General features: G+C 43.0%; 1 protein-coding gene across 2 annotated transcripts in view; it reads right to left on the reverse strand.

Moving 5' to 3' along the window:
• Nucleotides 1-5,851: 5,851 nt before the first annotated feature.
• HEXB (hexosaminidase subunit beta) overlaps nt 5,852-21,595 on the reverse strand; it is a 45,194-nt gene continuing 29,450 nt past the window's right edge. Inside the window, exons 11-14 of one of the 2 annotated variants that reach the window (XM_069750447.1) lie at nt 9,610-9,784; nt 7,180-7,270; nt 6,981-7,085; nt 5,852-6,209 (exon numbers count right to left, since the gene is read on the reverse strand). In XM_069750447.1, the coding sequence (XP_069606548.1) occupies nt 6,149-6,209; nt 6,981-7,085; nt 7,180-7,270; nt 9,610-9,784 (432 nt within the window). In that variant the 3' untranslated portion in view covers nt 5,852-6,148. Of the gene's footprint in view, nt 6,210-6,980; nt 7,086-7,179; nt 7,271-9,609; nt 9,785-20,520; nt 20,696-21,595 lie in introns of both variants that reach the window. The other variant, XM_069750438.1, reaches the window with a different exon arrangement.

A 21,595-nucleotide genomic window follows, 5' to 3' on the forward strand; every position in this document is an offset into this window, starting at 1 on the left:
GAGATTGTATCACGTCTGTTGGTAAAGAAATACGACTATCTAATCGGCCCTGTAATCTTTCTTCCTCATGAAGTATTGTATGCTGTAATTTCCTGCTATGGAATTGGGCCCACGGAACAGCTGGAATACAAGATGTGAAGGAACCAAGAAGGGACATACCTTCTCTTAGGGAAATTAGGGGGTTGTTAATCACCGATTGTACCTTGTTTATGATTGCTATTTGTTTCGACTCGGGAAGAAAGCACATTTGATTTGTGGAGTCTAGAATAATTCCTAAAAATTTTTGATTAGTTGTGGGGGACAATCTAGATTTTTCCCAATTTACTAACCACCCTAACCCCTGTAGGGACGAAATTGAATCAGATAAACGTTGATGACATTGAGAAAGGGAGTTCCCGACTATCAATAGGTCATCTAAATATGGTATTATGAGGGTGTCTTTTAACCTCAAATATGACATTACCTCTGACACTAGTTTTGTGAAAACTCTAGGGGCTATTGATAGTCCAAAGGGCATTTCTGTGTATTGATAATGCCGAATTTGACCTTTGATCATAACTGCCACCCGTAGATATTGTTGATGCTCACTGAAGATTGGAAGATGATAACATGCATCTTTAAGGTCAAGAACTGCCATGAAGCAATGGGGAAACAGAAGCTTAATAGTTGACCGAATAGATTCCATTTTAAAAGTTTGGTTCTCTAAGAAGATGTTTAGTCAGTTAAGGTTAATGATTGTTCTATATGATCCGTCTGGTTTCGAAATCAAAAATAAAGGGGAATAAAACCCCCTTCCTTTTTGATGAAAAGGGACTTCCACCAATACTCCTTTGGACAGGAGAGTTATTTCCTGTTCCAAGGCCTCTTGTTGTGATTGTGACCCTAAGGAAGTCAGAAAAAATGAGTCCGGGGGGACTTGGGAAAATCTTAATTTTAGACCCGTAGTTATAAGGCTAGTTGCCCATGGATTAGAAGTTATTGCCAGCCATTGCATAGAGAAGAAGGACAACCTACCACCAACGGGTAGATCTGTCCTAACGGGGTTTATCCTCAGGTTTGAAAGGGCGTTTTCCGAAAAAGGCTCCTTTTTGCTTAAAGTCTTTATTAGCCCAATGGTCCTGGTTTTTATAGTCCCGTCTTCTGTTGAACATGGGCTTTCGGAACGCTCTCCAATAGGATAGAAGATAAGTGTTATTGGGGAACCCTTTCTTCCTCTCACCTGCTTTGGTAATAATCTCATCCAACTGAGTACCAAATAGGTACTCACCCTGGCATGGCAACCCACATAACTTAGACTTCGTCTGGGGATCTCCTTTCCATCCTTTTAGCCACAAGGCGCGGCGAGCCGCGTTGGTCAGACCTGCCGATTTGGCTGCTAATCGGATGGAATCAGCTGAAGAATAGGCCAAAAAGGCAGTAGCTCCTCTAATTAATGGAATAGAGGACATGAGTTTATTGCGGGAAAGCCCACCTTTCAAACCTTCTTCTAAATCATTCAACCAGACCAGCATGGACCTAGCAGTGCACGTAGCCGAAATAGCCGGTCTGAAAGCTCCTGTACAGGATTCCCATGCTCTTTTTAAAAGGGGATCAGCTTTCCGATCAAGCGGGTCTTGCAAAGATCCTGAATCTTCTACAGGCAGTAAAGATTTCCTAGAAGTATATGCCACTGCCGCATCCACTTTTGGGGCTTTCGACCATTTGGAGAAATCCTCGTCATTAAAGGGATAGCGACATTTTGAGGAAGACGGCAACCCTCTTTGCCCCTGGCTTTCCCACTCCTTTCTGACTAAATCCTTTATCGCTGGAGTAACAGGAAAAGAAGGTCTTTTTCTTTCGGACAGGCCAGCAAACATCACGTCCTGTGGTGTTTTAAGGGTTTTAGTATCTTCCATACCCATGGTGTTTCGTACTGATTTGACTAGATTGTCAATACTGTCTGTAGGAAAGCATGTATCCTGCTCACCCTCCGAGGATATAACCTCTTGGGAACCGTCCGAATCCTTATCCTCAACATCAGAGGATTGTTCAGATCTAGGAGAGCTATATTTCTTCCTACTCTCAGGAACTTTATCCGAGCTTCGAAAGGCTCGTAATTCTTCTCTAATCATGCTACGTATATCTTCCGACCTTACTGAAGACTCCTCACGTAAGGTAGATTCGATGCATGACTGGCACAGCTTTTTTAAATAAGTATCCGGGAGCGGCTGAGAGCATAAGGCACATTGCTTATGTTTAGATTTCCCTGTTCTTTTAACCTAGGGAATTAGATAAAAGAGGGGAGTATAATCAGCTTAAATAGGGTAGACAAACACTCACCCCTGAAGCTGTTGTCATAATACCGGCTGAAGAGGAGACGGAGGCAGAGATGGAGGAGCCGACCGGTCCGATCTCTTTTCTCTGGCGCTCTTGGAAGATGATCTGCGGCTGCTGCTAGTCCGGCTTCCAGGTGTAATAGCGGTGACTTCAGCTGAAGGCAACGCTGTGTCCTGGGGAGATGCCATGATGGACGCCGGGAATCAGCGCCGGCGTCCTTTTGTAATGGGGGCCGCCATCTTCTTCCTGCCGCACCCGGAAGTGACCACTACATCCGGGTTGCGGCTCTGCTGTGCGCGCCTGCGCCTCCATCCAGCGATCACGCAGGCGCCGTCCTCCTCCTGCATCACCCTGGAAGTTGTAGTAATACTTCCGGGGGATATAACACTGGGCCACACGCTGCCTGTACGCCACCGAAGATGGCATCACAGGTTCTCTTACCCCAGCGGTCCGGTCCCTGCAGGTCAGCTGGATGTACTTCCGTGAGCCAGGCGACTCCCTGATCCTGGCCTCACGGTACCTGCCAGCAGAGGGGGGAAGCTGCCATAGGACCCCCGACGCTGCTTCCAGCTCTGGAGCCCTTGCCGTCCCTATACAGGTAAACTGCGCAAGCGGCATCCAGGCTGGGCATCCTCTTCTCTCCAGGTCTCCCGTAGGAACAGGAAACCAACTGTGGGAGCGAGGGGGACCGCCCCTTTTATTCTCTCCATAGGGTTTCCTGTTCCTAGGGGCGGATCCCCTCGCTCTCAAGTGGGTGCTGTCGTGGCGAAGAGAAAAACAGGATTTTAGGTTAGGTTACCCACGGTAAAATCTGTTTCTCTGAGTCTTCATTGGTGGGGGGGGGCTTTCTCACTCATTAACCCAGGGCCAGTCGGTGGGGTGTACACTGCGCAGGAGGAGCTTTTTTTTTGTGCAGCATCAGCGTCCTAGTGGCAGCAGCATACACCCCATGGTTTCCTGTGTCCCCCGATGAAGGCTCCGAGAGACAGATTTTACGGTTAGTAACAAACTCCTGTTTTCTCTTATAACTTCATTGGGGACACAGAAAACCTGTTTTCATAAATTAGTGTACAAGTTGTATTACACAGTTGCCATTTTGAAATCAGGGAATGTTGCTTCTTCCAGGATTGATCTTTTTTTCTCTCACAAGTCTGTTTGCAGGTAAAATCTGCATTTGGTGAAAACTAATTTTACCTGCTGCAGGAAGTGTTACTTATTTGCACATAATACACCCATTTGTAAAAAAAAAATATGGTAGGTATTTTATATTTTTTATAATCTATACTGTGTTAACTCTTGAAGTACCTTGCTCTACCCATTAGCGTATGAATACTAGACTTACCCATCTTCTTAAGACTTGCATACTTCCCTCCTGCTCTGTATTCTGCTTGTTGTGGTGCCTTACAGGAACCAGCCATTTTACCCCCATCAATACACAGAATAATTATGCCGTGGAAAAACGTGATATTTAGCACAGCAATACACACGGCAGGTTCTACATCCACATTGTAAATGCTGCCTTTGTGGGCAGAGTATCTACATACTAAGTATAATGTCTGCCCAGTAAGGTTTGCGAAGGTAACGCCTTCAGTGTTTTGCCCACCAGGGCATCAGAATCTGTAATCCACCCCAACATGAGCCTGAGCTTCTTTCTAAGACAGCATACAGGTACAGGGCCCCTCCTGATGCCCATCACTCACTATGTGTAGGTGGATGTGGTATGGTGGCTCACACCTTAAAAAGGGACTGTCAGCACAGATTGATTGTTGAAACCAATTACAAGCGATTGGTGCGTCACAGCAATGCCAGTCATTAATATACACCGTCCCACCCCTTCTTTAGCTCTATGAAGCCAGAGCTGTCAAAGACTGACGGGGTGGAGGAGACAGAGGGGAAAACAAGCCGGTGGTAAGGTGTGTTATGCCATGATATACAGAGCACCTGTTCATTCTGTGCCGACAGTCCCTTTAACAAGGTGACCATTAAACTGATGGCAGGTGAGGCAGAGCGCCAGACCAGTTTCCCGATACTCTGTATAATTTGTTGTAGGCGCTATGGAGCTGGACAGCAGCAAGTTGCCTAATACTTTGCCAAGTCGAAATCTAGTAAAACTGCAGCTTCTGTATGAAGTCTAGAGGCCTTATGTGCATAAGAAATGCATAAACAGGCCTAGGCCTCCCAAGAGTACTAATTTACATCTCTCCCTACACACTCTTAAAGTGGGGCTGTTTGTTTAGATTCTCTTTTAGGCCAGGATCACACATGCGAGAAACACGGCCGAGTCTCGCAGGTTAATACCCAGCACTGCCGCTGGAACTCCGGAGCGGAGCGTGCGGCCGCATAGCAATTCAGTGTGGTAGTGCCGGGTATTAACCTGCGAGACTCGGCTGTGTTTCTTGCATGTGTGATCCCGGCCTTAGAGGGGATATTTGGATAGTAGATCTATCACCAAGGGAAGAGTCAGACAGCCATATAGCTCTGCCAAGGAATGAAACTCAATTGTCAGACTGGCCTTTGGCTCTGCCCACCCAAGCATGACTTTTGCATAGAAATGCATGCTGTCACGCTTAGGTCAGGAGAGCCACCGGCCAGTCCAAGCATTGTATTTCAATTGTTGTCAGAGTTATATGTCCGTCTGACTCTTCCCTAAAGCTGATAACACTAGGGCTGTGAGTGACAGCTTATAGGCACAGGACCATTTGTGGTTTGCCTTCTGGACATTTTGTACCAGTTTAGATGTAATCCCTTTAAGTGTACATGCTATGAGAACATCACTAATTGTGTATGCATTCCTTTAGGTAATACTACTACAGGGTAGACATTACAGATTTTAATCAAATCCCACATCACTAAACATGGAAGCAATAAATCAGTGACACTGGCCTCACATACCACGTAGAGTAAGGCCAGGATCACACGTACGAGAAACACGTCCGTGTCTCGCATGTGAACAGCAAGCTCTGGCGCCGGCACTTGGGAGCGGAGCGTGCGGCCGCATAGCAACACATGGAGCTGCACGCTCCACTCCGAAGAGTCGGCGCCAGAGCTTGCTGTTCACATGCGAGACACGGACGTGTTTCTCACATGTGTGACTCCGGCCTAAAGGAGATGGGGGAGGATATGCACACACTTTTTGTATTTGCCACTCATTTCAGAGCGATGACTATGTATTAATTTGATTTTAGGAAAACTATTTCAACTACGCAAACCCTTTAATAAAATTACTATAATATCTTCTTGGAGTCCAGGCCACTTTTCTCATCTCTTTCCAATCAATGCCTTTATATGTTAGGCCGTTAGGGGACCAATTCTTGAACTTAATTGCAAGGATCAATCACAATTGATTTAAAAAAAAAAAAAAATGTACAGATACTGTCATTCTCCAAATGGGATGGAAATTACAGAAACCAGAATGGGAAAAAAGTGTGTGTATCTATCTATCTATATATTTTTATAGAGACACACATTCACGTGAGGTGGCACACAATAGGTTTGACGCTCCCCATCGTTCACACAGACAACCATTGACACCACATGTTGCTGTAAGAACTTTATTACATGAAACTGTAAAAGTTTACAATTCAACTTTTTTCAAGAAAAATAAATCATTGATTTAAAAGCTTTACAGACTAGCCCAGCGATTTGCACTCCAGCTGTTGTTAAACTACAACCCCCAGCATGCCCTCACAGCTGGCACATTGGAAGTTTTGGCTTCACATCACCTGGAAATGCCACAAGTTGCTGACCCCTGTGGAATAAAAAGAAAATCCTCTGCGATTGGTAATCTATAGTTTGGCCCACAATCATTATCCCTTCTTTTTGTTTCATACGTCTAGAAATTGGGCTCATGGTCACAGTATCCAACATACAGTGGCTCTGCATTGATGCCGCGCCTAGGAGAAACAGAATATTCAATATTACTTATACATGATTACACACGGTAATACCTTTTAAGGCTCATGAACATGTTGGACATGGCTGTAAGGGTATGATAACGTTGGTTTTTGGTACAGAAAAAACACTCCCACTTGCATTTTGTTTTTTCACTCCATTCATTTGAACAAGTGAAAACCACAATTAATTGGCTTATTGCAGAGTTGTAAAAACACATTGATGTTTAAAATCTGCAAGGAAAAAAAAAGCATCTGAATAAGATTTCAGCAATCCTATTCATTTTACTAAAACTAAACTGCAGCATTTTTAGCCTTGAAAAACGCAATGTGTGAATAAGCAACAATGCGGCGCTCCGCCATACTACTCAATCATGGTGTAATTTTATTTCATAGAAAAGAATTAATTTGAAAGGAACCTAGAAATCTATCAGACAGTTATATTGCACAGGTAATTTCTCCAAGTATATGCACATGATGTCTTAAAAGGCGGGTCTGCTCCAACACCTTTAGGGGCGAATACCTGCATAATAAGGTATTAGTATCTTATGCAGTGCCATTATATGGCTGAAAAACCTGCATCAGACAGACTATTGTGGGTGTGTTTTTCATTTATGGGGCTTCTTTTTCCTCCCACTTTAGTAGTTAAATACGTAGCTGGTTTTGTTCTTGGCGTCAAGAATTGACATGTTGCTTTTCCCAAATGGGAAACTTTAAGCTTTGTGGCCGTGACAAAGTTATCTGGATGGATCTACCGAAGATCTGTGATTTTACCTGACCATACGGCAACGATGCTTAATAAGTCTGTTGTAGGCGTCCCCAACCGAGGTGACATCTTTATCACTCCATAGTCTTTCTGCGACCGCGCTGGCTCTGGGCCTATGTAATAAGGCAATAGCCAATAATGCATTATATATCTATCCATCTTCAATGTAAGGGTCATGATATGAAATGAGAGCGGGTTTTAACTTACCATAATCTTGGCATAAGGTTTGATGCATCTACAAACTCTCCCCATAAACAAGCCTCACCGCCAATCACAAGCCGCTTCTGCTCCGCGGTTCCTGCAGCATAATAGGGAATCGTCAGCCCGTGCAAAAAAAAAATAAAATCACCTCGGCCATATACTTATGCTACAGCAAAATGCAATACTTAACCCATGCAGAGGCCAAACAACTACAAAGTCAAAACAGTAAACGCAGATATTAACTGAAATGGAATATATATAAAAAAAAAAAAGTATAGAAAGTAAACACTTGATTGTACAGTGGAACCTTCTGGGCACCATATTACAAGATCTATGCGCATGAGGCCTTCATCCAGTGAAATACACCAGGTAAGAGATCAACATGAGAAAAGAGCATGGAAACATTCTTCGTGCCACGATACGTGACATACATCCTCATTATGTGGTCTACGTCCTATGACGCACGAGGTTGAGGTTTTCTAAATCAGCTGTGTCATACCCATAGCTAAAAGCTGGTTACTATGAAATCTAAAGGAGGGAGGTGCAAGTCAGAAGAATATATCCACAGCCTGACTTGCTAAAGTGACAATGTTCGTAGGGTTTAAATTTGGCTTTGAGCTTAGATCACACTCCAACTTCAGTCTTGACAAGGCCAGGTTCAGAGGGATGTAATTTTGGTCAATATGTTGTCCATGTGCTCAATGGTCAGTCCACTGATCCAATAAATTACTGGTGCGCACAAGCACATTGGTCTGTAAAACAGTCCGTGTGAAAACCAGACTGGAGCAGGTCAAGAACAGGCAGCTCCTATGTTTGTCTGCTACGCAGGCAACTTAGCAGAGATAGTCATGTCTATAGTTGGTGGACATTATTGACCCAATTTAGAGTACAGTTGTCTGAACCCCAATCTAACACCATATTCACAATTTGCTTTGGAGGCTCCTCAGTCATGGATTACATCTTAGACAGGGGCTGAAGTGAAGCATGCAGCACTATTCTTCCACCTCCTCAAAGCAGCAGAACAGAATTGAACCTGCAGCTTAAAAAGATGGAGGTAATGCGCAGGTTTGTGGACAAGGCTCCACAGACTATGGCTCCTTTTCTACAAGGCATACTAGCTCAAATAAACTCTGGGTAGACATTTTCCCAAGAAACCTTACTTCTAGGAGGATATAAGAACAATGTACAGAGTTTGATATTCATGTTCATACAAAGAGCACAGTACATGGTGTATGCGCCAGCAGGGCCCTTGACTATACCAGTACAGACGGAGTCACAGTGTGCTCTGTCGTGCATCATTTTTTGGACGTGGACCGTACCACCTGCAAATATGTTAATATCCAGCCACAACGCAGCCACTCAATGAAGAAAAGTGGAAATGGCCCAAGAGATTCAGTTTTTGCTTAGTTATGAAAATTTAGGTGATTTTGATCATATAAGTCACTACTTTAAATCAATGTCCTCTAGTGATGAATGAGCGTGCTCTGATAAGGCGTTATCCGTGCAAGCTTGTGTCCTAATCAACTATTTTCGGCGTGCTCAGAAAAAAAAATGCTCGAGTTGCTGCTGCATGTCTCGCAACTGACAGCCACAACACATGCAGGGATTTCCTAACAGCTGCGAGCTATGCAGCGGCAGCGGGAGCATTTTTTTTTTTGAGCACGCTGATAAGTCAATTAGGATAACACCTTACCAGATCACACTCGCTCATCACTAATGACCTCCATTAGGAAATGTCAAATCCTATTGCTTTGAGTAAAGTCAGTAATAACAGAAAAGGTCTAAGACAGAAAAGTTGAGAGGACAATACCACAGAGCGAGATGGAACCGCATTCTACCCAAGGTCTGTATATCAGAAGTAGGGATAGGTGGACCAGTGGAAGTTCGGGTTCTAGTACCTGACCAGAACTTTTTTAGAACCCGAACCCCATTAAAAATAATTGATTCACCCCGAACACTCCATCGGACTTCAGCAGAAAGTCCAGTGTTTGGCGTTCAGGCCCGAACAGTGACTGTCCGGTAGAAAAGCCGAACATTTGTTTGTGTTTGTCCATCTCTAATCAGAAGTCATTTAGTACACCAGAAATCTTTTGACCCCGTCACGCCAGAGTAGATCTGATCCAACCAAAAAAAAACACAAAAACCTGCATCAAAGCATCTCAGCGAATGCCTAGACTGAACAGTGTTCTATAACCTGGGGATCGATGACCCCACGTACTAGCACGAATGACCGATAAATTACACTATGGAATTATGCCAACTCTGATGGCACCAATAGGTGAAATCTCACCTACCATAAATTTCTAAAGCCCCTTTTACTTAATTTTTCTTATCATCCCCCCACCTCCAAGAGTTGTGGGTTCAATGGGCAATGATATCCTAAAAGGCTGTCACATGCAGATAGATTTGGTGAGGTAAAGAGGCGCCAGAACACACCAGTAAAATTTGTTGGCTCGACACGGTAGACTTGGATCCAGTCCTGACCATAGGAAATTCGATTTAGGTACCAAGGAGACGACAGAAGGACCTGAAATCCAGCAGCCGTAACAGCCGCCATCTCGTTTTGATAATCTTTTTCCTTCCAAACTTCCACAACGGTGTCTGGTTTCAACTGAGGGATTTAAACACTTATTTAATAAAGTATGCCACAGTATCTGACACCTGCAAAGAGAGCAAGACTAGACATCATTAATGTCACACACCCCAAGAGAGGCTGCGATTTGCAGCCAAACACCCAATATGGAGTCTCATACAGAAGATGCAGAGGAGACCATCACTTTTACAGAATACTGTGCTGGTGGCATGGAGAAGAAATCAGCACATGCCTTAAGCTTTGCCCTGGTTGTGGCTGCTGAGGACCCGAATAATGAGCGCTATTGGGAAACATTATATTCTAAAAAGACAAGTCAGAGATGATGGCTGTGAAAAAAACAAGGATCAAAAGCAGAGAAACAAAGCCAGCCAGAGAATTTTAATCAATGGTGCTGTCCTCTGGCAAAATGAAGGTTAGGCTGACAACTCATCATGCTGACCATCAATTCTAGCAACGTCCAGTCATACCACCACTAATACGAATACAGCTAAACGTAGCTGTCAGTAATGTGTTAAAGTGTAGATCGTAGAAAAATATATTCATTGTTAATGTGTAAGAAGATCAGTTAAATAAGATTGTTAGTATTTAAGGCATACACAATATCTGAAATACCACCGACCGCATAGATTTCACTCAAGATGACGTCAGGGATGTAAGGATAGTCGTGCAAAGTGATAAAGATTTTACAATCTGGCAAAGTGAACAAAAGTAAACATTTCATTGTAACTATCAAAATAATGGCATGAGCAAAGAGAAATATTAGGAGTCAGCCAGACTCAGAACATTTTAATGAAGTCACAATAAAGAAATTTAATTTACTTTGCTGGATTTTGTACCTCACAAGCTTTATCCGTGTACAGTGGATTGCACAATGTACGTGTATTGGATAGGATGAGCTGTAGCCACCAACTCTGGGGGCTCGCTCACACCACTGTATAAATCAGAGGAGCACCACCTGTTTTTTTTTTTTTGGTTGGGATAGCTCACTGACAAATGTTATTCAATGGAGCTCTGCTGATGACAGATTTTTATTTTTTTTTAGTAACAGAATTGGTCTGCCAGACAAAGGAAAAAGAAAACCCCCCCACTATGCTGCAATCTCACTCTGAAATTGGATGAGACTCACCCATTAAAGCATTAAAGGTACCTTCACATTGAACAACTTAACAACGATAACGATCCGTGACGTTGCAGCGTCCTGGATAGCGATATCGTTGTGTTTGACATGCACCAGCGATCAGGATCCTGCTGTGACATCGCTGGTCGGAGCTAGAAGGCCAGAACTTTATTTCGTTGCTGGATCACCCGCTGACATCTCTGAATCGGCGTGTGTGACGCCGATCCAGCGATGTCTTCACTGGTAACCAGGGTAAACATCGGGTTACTAAGCGCAGGGCCGCGCTTAGTAACCCGATATTTACCCTGGTTACCAGCGTAAATGCAAAAAAAAAACAAAAACAAACACTACATACTTACATTCCGGTGTCTGTCGCGTCCCTCGATGTCAGCTTCCCGCACTGACTGAGCGCCAGCCGTAAAGCACAGCTGTGCTCTGCTTTACGAAACGATAAATAGTCCTATAAATGATTATACATACTATCCTGTGACCCTAGTCTTAATGTGCAGTTATTGTGGCTGCAGACCAGAATATTATTTTGCATTAAAACTGTAGGAGTTTGTAGTAAAAGAAAAAAAGTTGCTATATTTTTTTTTTTGACCAGCTCCAGTTTAGGAATACAGACTCTGCTGACATTTCCTAATATTATTTTAGGTCTCGTAACCCTCCGTCAGGGGCAACTGATCTGACAGGCGCAGTTCACTTAGTTTCATTTCTTTATTTTCAGTGGTTTGTCTAGGAAACACCATCCTCCCAGTACCTTCATAAAGGCTGTGTGAAATCTGAGAAGCCTCTTGTGCTGCAGGAGGTCAGATATCAGTGTTTTGGCTTCTCCGGCTCATTGCCCCTGAATGCGTCACACCTTTGACGATTAGAATTTGCTGTTTTTATTCATCCCAATTGTTTTTTTAGCTTGTTTTATGAATAGCTAGTGCTAAATTTGTGAATTTGTCATAGAAGGTTTTGTTAGAAATAAGAGTGCGCTTCTCAGGCACATTGCGCCCTAAGGCTACTTTCACACTAGCGTTTTTTTAAATCCGTCACAATGCGTCGTTTTGCAGAAAAAACGCATCCTGCAAAAGTGCTTGCAGGATGCGTTTTTTCCCCATAGACTTCTATTGACGACGCATTTGCGACGGATTGGCACACTTCGCATCAGTCTTGCGATGGATGCGTCGTGCTTTGGCGGACCGTCGGGGAAAAAAAAACCCTACATGTAACATTTTTTTCTCCCGACGGACCGCCCCCACCTCCCCTTACAATGGGGCAGCGGATGCGCCGGAAAAATGCATCCGCTGCCTCCATTGTGCAATGCAGCAAACGCTAGCGTCGGAATATCTCCCCGACGCATTGCGACGGGGAGATTCCGACGCTAGTGTGAAAGGAGCCTAACACATATTCTCTCTCTTGCTTCTGCTTTTCTTCTGAAATGGCGAGGAGAATATTTGACTTGTCCAATGCCCTTCATGTTGAGCAAGTGCAAAATATACTGCTTGATGATGAGACAGACCTCTTACAGCTAGAAGATTTAGGGGAAGAAAGTGACATGGATTCAGAAGATGATGTGGAAGAATGTCTAGATGTGTCTGATACAGATCAAGATGGAGAGAGTGAAGAGGATGCTCAAGACATAGAAACATATTACTTTTCTGGTTATTAAACATTTTTTTATACACCTGATTATGTGTATTCTCATTTCTTATATTCCTATTAAAGGTAACTAATCACTTTTAGAGCATTGAAATTTTTAAAAATGGAAAATATAGCCAATTTTCTAGCCTGTGCCGGACAGGCGCAATGCCCCTAAACTCGTTATGAAACATATTGCCCCTGACGGAGGGTTAAAAACATTTACGCAGATTACTCATTTTAAGGAAAAGGGTAAGTGTGCAGTAAGTGGCTCCCTAATGAACTATTTGTGTATTACTACAGATACAGAGCCATATTGAAGCCTACAAAATATTGCTCAGGTTTTCTAGCACTGTGATGCTGATGCTTATTTACGATAGAGAGGACTCAGACTCTGAGCGGTGTAGTTACAGATGTCACTGCTGTTCTCAGAACGACGCTCCATAGGTCGGTGTACAGAATTGCTGGACGTCGTGGCGCCACAATGGATTACGTCGGAGCTGGGGGATTTTGTTTTTTTAACAACTTGGTGGATGAGGGAGTATTTGTCTTTATTTAATGCTTTATTTTTAGGTCTACCAGGTTCCCATTTTTGGACTACGGATTCCTAGGACTACTTTTGGATCTTTTTTTTTTTTCTTTTTTTCATTAAATTGGTGAATGAGGTATGGTAGGAGGTTTTCTTTTTTTAATAAACATTTTTTTTGTGTGTTTTTATTTTTGACTACTGGGTAATAAGGGTGTGTGATGAACGCCTCTCTACCACTAACCCCTGAGCTCGGTGGCAGCCGACATCAAACCCATACACCATTACCCCGATTGCCACCGCACCAGGGTAAATCGGGTAGAGCTGGGGCCAAAAGTCAGAATTGGCGCGTCACATGTGATGCGCCAAATCTTGGGCAGCTGCGGGCTTGTATTTTTAGGCAGAGAAGGGCCCAATATCCAGGAACCGTCCCAGCCTGATAATATAAGCCCGCTGCTGTCTTCTTTACCATTTTTTACCATTGCTGTTTATGAAAAATAGGGAGGACTTTTTAAAATAATTTAACAGGCTTGATAAGGCTAAACACTCTTTAGTGCCACATGAAAGGCACTAAAGGATCCTGGTTTATTATATGCAGGGGGCTTGTGACATTAAATATCTGCAGGACATTATATCTGTATACAAGATTGCTTTATTAGTTTATAAACTAGCTTTAAATGACAGAATTAGAGTATTTAAAAGGTTAAAAATGCATTGCATACAGCTGTCATACAGATGCTAGTTGAGACAAATTGCATTGTACTCGTGACACTTTTCTGGATCAACATCTGACAATTTTTTTTTTTTTTTTTTTTTTTAATACACGCTAGTGCAGAGGTCCCCAACTCCAGTCCTCAAGGCCCACCAACAGGTCATGTTTTCAGGATTTCCTTTGCATTGCACAGGTGATGCAATTATTACCTGGGCAAAACTAAGGAAATCCTGAAAACATGACATGTTGGTGGGCCTTGAGGACTGGAGTTGGGGACCTCTGCGCTAGTGTGACTCCAGCGTAAGAGTGTGCACTGTTCATAGAAACCTGGCAGCTCTTAAAATGGCTTCCACAGACAGATTTTGCGCTAAGCCAGTATTCACCTTTCAATCCCTATACAGAGATCTAGTCTGACGCAAGGTCTCCTGTGGTACAGTACACCTTCGGAGTGGCTGCTGGCCAGCGGAGCGATGTGGCAGAAGAGAATCAAACAGGCTGGTTCAAAAGCAATAAGTGCAAAGAGAAGGCAAAATTGTCAGGCAGAGCAAGGGTCAAAACAAATAGGAAAAAACATCCAAAAAACAAATAAACAAAAGGGAAAATCAAAAACCGTGTAACATATAATCCCTTTAAAAACAAATATATTTATTTAGAAATAGTCTAAAAAAATACCACTTCCCAGTGAACACAGAAAAATGGAATACAGAAACGAATCCACTAAGTGCACCTTTCCTCACAGATAGCCCTACACTCACCTACTATCCCTTCCTGACAGTGGAGGTTGGCACCCTGATAGATATTTTGGCGCCCCCACTCCGCGACGGCTGACACCTGCTATCCCTATTAATGTAACTAGTCAGCTATAGGAGGGAAAACAATGAGCAATAAAAAGAAATGAAGGAAGATGTAGGGTAGAGAAAAACTAAGGTGCACAAAAAACCTATATACCGTACTCCCTCAATAACATCCCATATAAAGCCACAAAACACTGGAAAAAATATATATATAAAGTAGTATACTCCCAGCGTTTCAATGTAACGGTCCCATTGTACACCAGCATTAGATACAACTATGTGCATAAATGGCGAGATGGCAGTGGGAGGGCAGGTATACGGTAACAAAAGACCTGGTTAAGTCTAAAATAGACAAATTGCATGGCAGCACCCCCTTAGCAAAAAGTATATTTCAGAGTGCAAGACAATGCAACACATCTCAGTATGGCTACAGCATGATACTATGCTGGTGAAAAATACCAAAGGAATATCTTGAGCCACACACTGGCTGAACCAAACAAAGTCCAATGGGCTCTAATGGTCAATAATAGGTACCTATACTCATGCACAGTCAAAAAGACAAAAATAGATGATATCAACAGCAGCCAGTGAAAGGGGTGTTAGCCCAAAAATAAACACTTAGCTGTCAGTATAACGCCCCGACGCGTTTCCCCGTCATACGGTTCCTCAGGGGGCATGGATGATGATAAACCAGAGGTCATAGATACAGGTGCCCTGATGCCCAGGCAGACCTGATTAGATCCAAAGGAAGGAGTTTTTATAATAGCATGTATCACCTGTTGACCAATCAACAGGGGACAACCCCTTCCTCTTCCCAGAATCCGAAGACACCGGGTACATTCAATCAAAGTCCATGCATACGGACCAATGGATGAGCCTATGTCCATTCTAGTATGGGGTTCCCGCCCCCAACCACAAAAACAGATCATAAATTATGCAGAAAATGGAAATCATACCGCACAAGACACCAATCCCAAAAGAACGCTCCCGGCCGCATGATAGCTGCTGGGCGCCGCCATTGTATATCCAAGGCGCCAGACCGCGCACGCGCACAGCTCCCATGTCGATCCAAGGGGCGGTGCCTGCACACTAGGACCGGAGAAGATAGAGGACCACATCGCACTCATAGTCAGTGCCGCGCATAGTCAGTGCCGAGTGCTGCTCGGTACCTAGTGCGCAGGCGCCGCCTCTGCATGGGCGCATCCAATATGGCGGCGCGCGGCACTGACTATGAGTGCGATGTGGTCCTCTATCTTCTCCGGTCCTAGTGTGCAGGCACCGCCCCTTGGATCGACATGGGAGCTGTGCGCGTGCGCGGTCTGGCGCCTTGGATATACAATGGCGGCGCCCAGCAGCTATCATGCGGCCGGGAGCGTTCTTTTGGGATTGGTGTCTTGTGCGGTATGATTTCCATTTTCTGCATAATTTATGATCTGTTTTTGTGGTTGGGGGCGGGAACCCCATACTAGAATGGACATAGGCTCATCCATTGGTCCGTATGCATGGACTTTGATTGAATGTACCCGGTGTCTTCGGATTCTGGGAGGAGGAAGGGGTTGTCCCCTGTTGATTGGTCAACAGGTGATACATGCTATTATAAAAACTCCTTCCTTTGGATCTAATCAGGTCTGCCTGGGCATCAGGGCACCTGTATCTATGACCTCTGGTTTATCATCATCCATGCCCCCTGAGGAACCGTATGACGGGGAAACGCGTCGGGGCGTTATACTGACAGCTAAGTGTTTATTTTTGGGCTAACACCCCTTTCACTGGCTGCTGTTGATATCATCTATTTTTGTCTTTTTGACTGTGCATGAGTATAGGTACCTATTATTGACCATTAGAGCCCACTGGACTTTGTTTGGTTCAGCCAGTGTGTGGCTCAAGATATTCCTTTGGTATTTTTCACCAGCATAGTATCATGCTGTAGCCATACTGAGATGTGTTGCATTGTCTTGCACTCTGAAATATACTTTTTGCTAAGGGGGTGCTGCCATGCAATTTGTCTATTCTAGACTTAACCAGGTCTTTTGTTACCGTATACCTGCCCTCCCACTGCCATCTCGCCATTTATGCACATCGTTGTATCTAATGCTGGTGTACAATGGGACCGTTACATTGAAACGCTGGGAGTATACTACTTTATATATATATTTTTTCCAGTGTTTTGTGGCTTTATATGGGATGTTATTGAGGGAGTACGGTATACAGGTTTTTTGTGCACCTTAGTTTTTCTCTACCCTACATCTTCCTTCATTTCTTTTTATTGCTCATTGTTTTCCCTCCTATAGCTGACTAGTTACATTAATAGGGATAGCAGGTGTCAGCCGTCGTGGAGTGGGGGCGCCAAAATATCTATCAGGGTGCCAACCTCCACTGTCAGGAAGGGATAGTAGGTGAGTGTAGGGCTATCTGTGAGGAAAGATGCACTTAGTGGATTCGTTTCTGTATTCCATTTTTCTGTGTTCACTGGGAAGTGGTATTTTTTTTAGACTATTTCTAAATAAATATATTTGTTTTCAAAACAAATAGGTCAGCAACATTATATAATAACCAGGTTTAGGCAAGCAGAAGGTACAGGGAACAAATCAGGGTCAGGTTTATCCAATAACTGGCACTTAAGAGTATTAGGGGTTTAACTAGGAAAGATCTTAGTCTGTGGCTCCCAGGAGAAGGTCAACTACAACAAATTATTGTCTTTCTGCAGAAACACAAGCTAACTGACAGGTGGGAGAACAAGTCCAACCTATACTTTAGGCCGTGTTACCCAGAGGCATAAAAAGTGAAAATACAGTCTCCACCTGCCAACATAGGAAGAGGCAGTTGGAGCATGTTCAGACAATGTTTTTGCATTGCCTTTTTTCCCTGGTACACCGGAAAGAAATGAAATGATTTCAACTTTTTTTTGTCCCCAGTGCAGACAACTATGATGACCCTAATCCCTAATTGCAGTTACTTAGAATAGGAAAAAAAAAGGTAGAGCTTCACGTCCACCATGGTGCCAGGCACAGCATCGTTCCATGCGTGGTCTCTGCACAGTTTACCAGTCCATCCTCTGTTACATTTGTTCAGTACATCCTATGGCATTCTCCTAATAATCTTATTTGGGCATTTCACGTACCCACACTTCTATTCTACTGAGACTGATAACCATCTTATTCTACAGTATGGATGTTGCTCCGACCCAATACTTGTCCACACACAGCTAGCCAATGGCTGTAGGTCAGACCTTCAAATTTGTAAGGTCATAGGTGAACCATACGCAAGAGATTTATTTTATTTCTTTATCCTGACTTTCACTAAGGCCAAAACCATGCTCCCTTGTAGGACTAAAGCATGTGCAAAAGCTTACGACCAAGTGTCAATTTGTGTGCGTGCCAAGAGCTAGATGAAGGGCCGTGACGCTCAAATGCATGCTGGATACTTTTCATGGTTTACAAGCTTAGCTATGTACATTTTGTAGTGACCAGGTCCAGTATTCAAGCTCTACACAGATTATTCCGAACATGAAAATGGGACTGCGCTGCAATACCAGCCACAACCAAGTGTATGGCACCTCAGAAGAAGCCGACACAAAACATGCATTCGGGGGACTCCGAACTTGGCTGACCTATACTCAGTGGTAATTATGGATGCCTGATTCTAAAGTCTGGATGTGGTACTTGCTGATACCGCACGGCACGTGACAAATCTGTTTACAATCTCTTTGCACTCGGCACTTTGTAGTAATTGTTAGTAAGATTGTGTACATTTAATCACTTTTGTTGCTAATATCCCACATCCAGCATTGTATTTTCTATGATTAAAACCAGATCTAATTGCCCCATTAGGGAGTTTAGTGGAATAAACGTGTGAGAAGTTTGTCTACAGTTTGTCCTATTTCTCACCACTAGCTGGCAATAGACGTTAGAAACTTTCTTTTGTATTTTGGCTATAAAATGCCATCATGCACCCAGAAGACATTGTGACCACTTTATCCATTAGGTTATTTATTCCATATTTCTGTTATGCATTTAGCACTTTATTGGGTTTTATTCACTTTTTTTTTTTACTTGATTTCCAGGCTCTCTCTATTTTCAAGTTTTTACAAAGTCTCCATTTTCAATAGGCTGCTCTTGTAAATGTTCCTTCTTGCAATCTACTTTTTATAATAATAATAATAATAAAAAAAAAAAAAAAACCTGTTTTAAAAAAGGAACAGGTCATCATAAAAGGACCTATAGTTTTAATGGTATTGAAAACAAATGGTGCTTTACATGAGATTTCTCAAACACACGGCTTGGTCCAAGATCTGCTCTCAGATGTGGATTTACTTAAAAAAGGTAAAAGTGTTAATTATCAGATACCACACTGTTAAGGCTGGGTTCAGACAAGTGTGTAAAATTATTTTTTTTCCTGGTAAGGAAAAGAAAAAAACTCATTTTTAAATCCTTGTGTCCTGTTTTTTATAAAATCAACAATTAAAACTGACAAGACCAAATAGTTTTCTATGTTAATTGCATTGGAATCGTAAAAAAAAAAAAAAACAGATCCATATAGATGCATTTATTTTTAAAAACAACAAAAAAAAAAAAAATGGATGAGATTACTGCCTGTCACCACATGTCATCCATGTTATACGCGTCATCCACATGAACCAAGAAGGAAGATGGCGATCACAAGAAGATGGGAAGCGCCGGACCAAGAAGAGTGACACCCATAGGACCGGACCGCCCGCAGGTGAGTATAACAAAGTTATTTTTCTTTTCTTCCAGGTCGGGTTGGGGGATTATATATAGAATTATAGAATGCTGCATATCAGTCCTGAAAGGGGATGGCCGCATCTCATACCGGCCAAACCTGGTGACAGATTGCCTTTAAAATGATAACGTGGTTAATGAAATCCATCTTGTGGTTGTTTAATCTTTATTTTCAGTTTTGGGTTAATGATATGCTCGTGCCCCGAGGTGGCCTGGAGGAGGGGGAAGGTGTCTTCCTGTGGCGCTCTGATCAGGTATACATCAGGGGTGTCAAACTGCATTCCTCGAGGGCTGCAAACAGGTCATGTTTTCAGGATTTCCTTGTACTGCACAGGTGATAATTTAATCACCAACTCATTATTTGTGTAGGTGATTAAATTATCACCTGTGCCGTACAAGGAAATCCTGAAAACATGACCTGTTTGCAGCCCTCGAGGAATGCAGTTTGACACGCCTGGTATACATAATGAAGATGGCCTACAGGTCACTGCTCCCTCACTGACCTGCCCCCTAGTTTACATAATGAATACCTGTACAAAATAATAAATCTTTTCTGCAGGCAGGCGGCGGCAACTGCGCTGCAGCATAATCATACGTCTAATGTGAAGTTACGTGTGGTTGAGCTTTTCCTGAGGAGTATAACAAAAAAAAATTTTTTTAAATGGCGCCTGCACAGTAGCAGCTATCGGTGTGTATAGAAGTGATCCGATAGCTGCTATTGCGCTGCGGCGCCATCTTGCTAAAGACGGGGAAAAAAAAAAAAAATAGATTTCTTCCTCCAAGATGGCGCGGTCTGTGCCTGCGCAGTAGTAGTTTTCGGCGATCGAAGTGACTCTGCATTATGAATACCTAAATCAGAGCACCACATGAAGACCCCCACAGGCCACCCCGGAGGACGGGCATATCACTAACACAGAACTGAAAATAAAGATGAAATCCGTCTTGTGGTTGTTTAATCAACCTAGACATCATTTTATTCAGTATAATGGCGCCGACCTGACAGTGTCTGTAGGTTACTGTGCACAATCCTGCTGACAGAATATCACATGAACAGCACATGGACCACTGTTATTAAAGGGAACATATCGTAACTCGGACAGCACACGTACGCAAGATACGGTTGTTTGAACCAAGCCTAAAGCAGACGATCATAATGGCCTATATATAGAAGAATGATGTTAAAGGTTAAAAAAATAAAAAAAAAAAGAGAAGAATGAATATTAAGAAGTTAACAAACCATTGAAATTTAGCGGCTCAACTTTGTAGTATCTCTGCCAGTCCTGTCCATAGCTAATATAATCTAGGTACCAAGGGGCTGAGAGGATGGCAGACAAGCCCGCATCTGTCACATTGTACAATTCTTCCTGATAGTTTTCTGCCTTCCACACCTCCACTATAGTGTCAGCATTAATCTGTAAGGATTGCAACAGATAAGAGTTTAATAGGAATGCGAAGGTAATTTGAACAGAAATGTCACCTGTCAGACTCGGGCCACACATGGGCTTTTTGTGGAGTGACCGCCACAGTTGCTGCCTGTTTGGGAGGGGTGGACAGCCAGTCATGGTCTGGTACGTGCTGTACGTGAGAGTCTCATGTGGCTGTAACATGACCCATCAGTGATAACTGTGTGACTAGTATCTGTACTCTCTGGGTCTGGCCCCATGTACAATAATCCTTGGCAAATGGTGAAGACTGCGACATATGTACAACACACTATAAACGGATGTGACTGCAATACTGGCACAATTTGAAGAGTACCTCTGTTTTGTTTGTTTTTTTCTTTAAAATCGAATTCTTTTAATTAAACATTTTTTTCAATAATTACAACCTTGGGGGATTAATCAGGTACAAAAACGGAAAAGATGATGACTGCCCTCCCCTCCCTTCCGAAACGCAAGTCCTGGTACAGTTTTTATATAAGAAAATTTAAAAGTGTCTTCTGTATACATTATTTTGACATTTCGCGTACCTCCGCTTTCACGAGAAATTATTATAGTGCAGGGTAATCATTTTTCTCAAGTGTCTAAGTATTTTTAGCAGATAACCAGCATCACGGACCGCTTGTGCTCCAGGCTACACTATACTTTGTGGCGGCCTTCTCCTAGGCTGCAGTCTTCAGTGTGGGAGAAAATGCTGTAAAATCCTATGACACTTACTCCACATTGATGATTGTTGATCACCAAATACTGAACGTGTTTTATTTTGAAAGTGGAGATTCGCTTTACTGTGTATATTGTTGCTGAATTACGCCAACAGCAATCGATGTCTGCTTGGCCATTCACAATAGAAGGCTGTTGACCAAACATTATCCC

The sequence above is a fragment of the Ranitomeya imitator genome, chromosome 1 (assembly GCF_032444005.1).
Source record: "Ranitomeya imitator isolate aRanImi1 chromosome 1, aRanImi1.pri, whole genome shotgun sequence".
Classification (NCBI taxonomy): domain Eukaryota; kingdom Metazoa; phylum Chordata; class Amphibia; order Anura; family Dendrobatidae; genus Ranitomeya; species Ranitomeya imitator.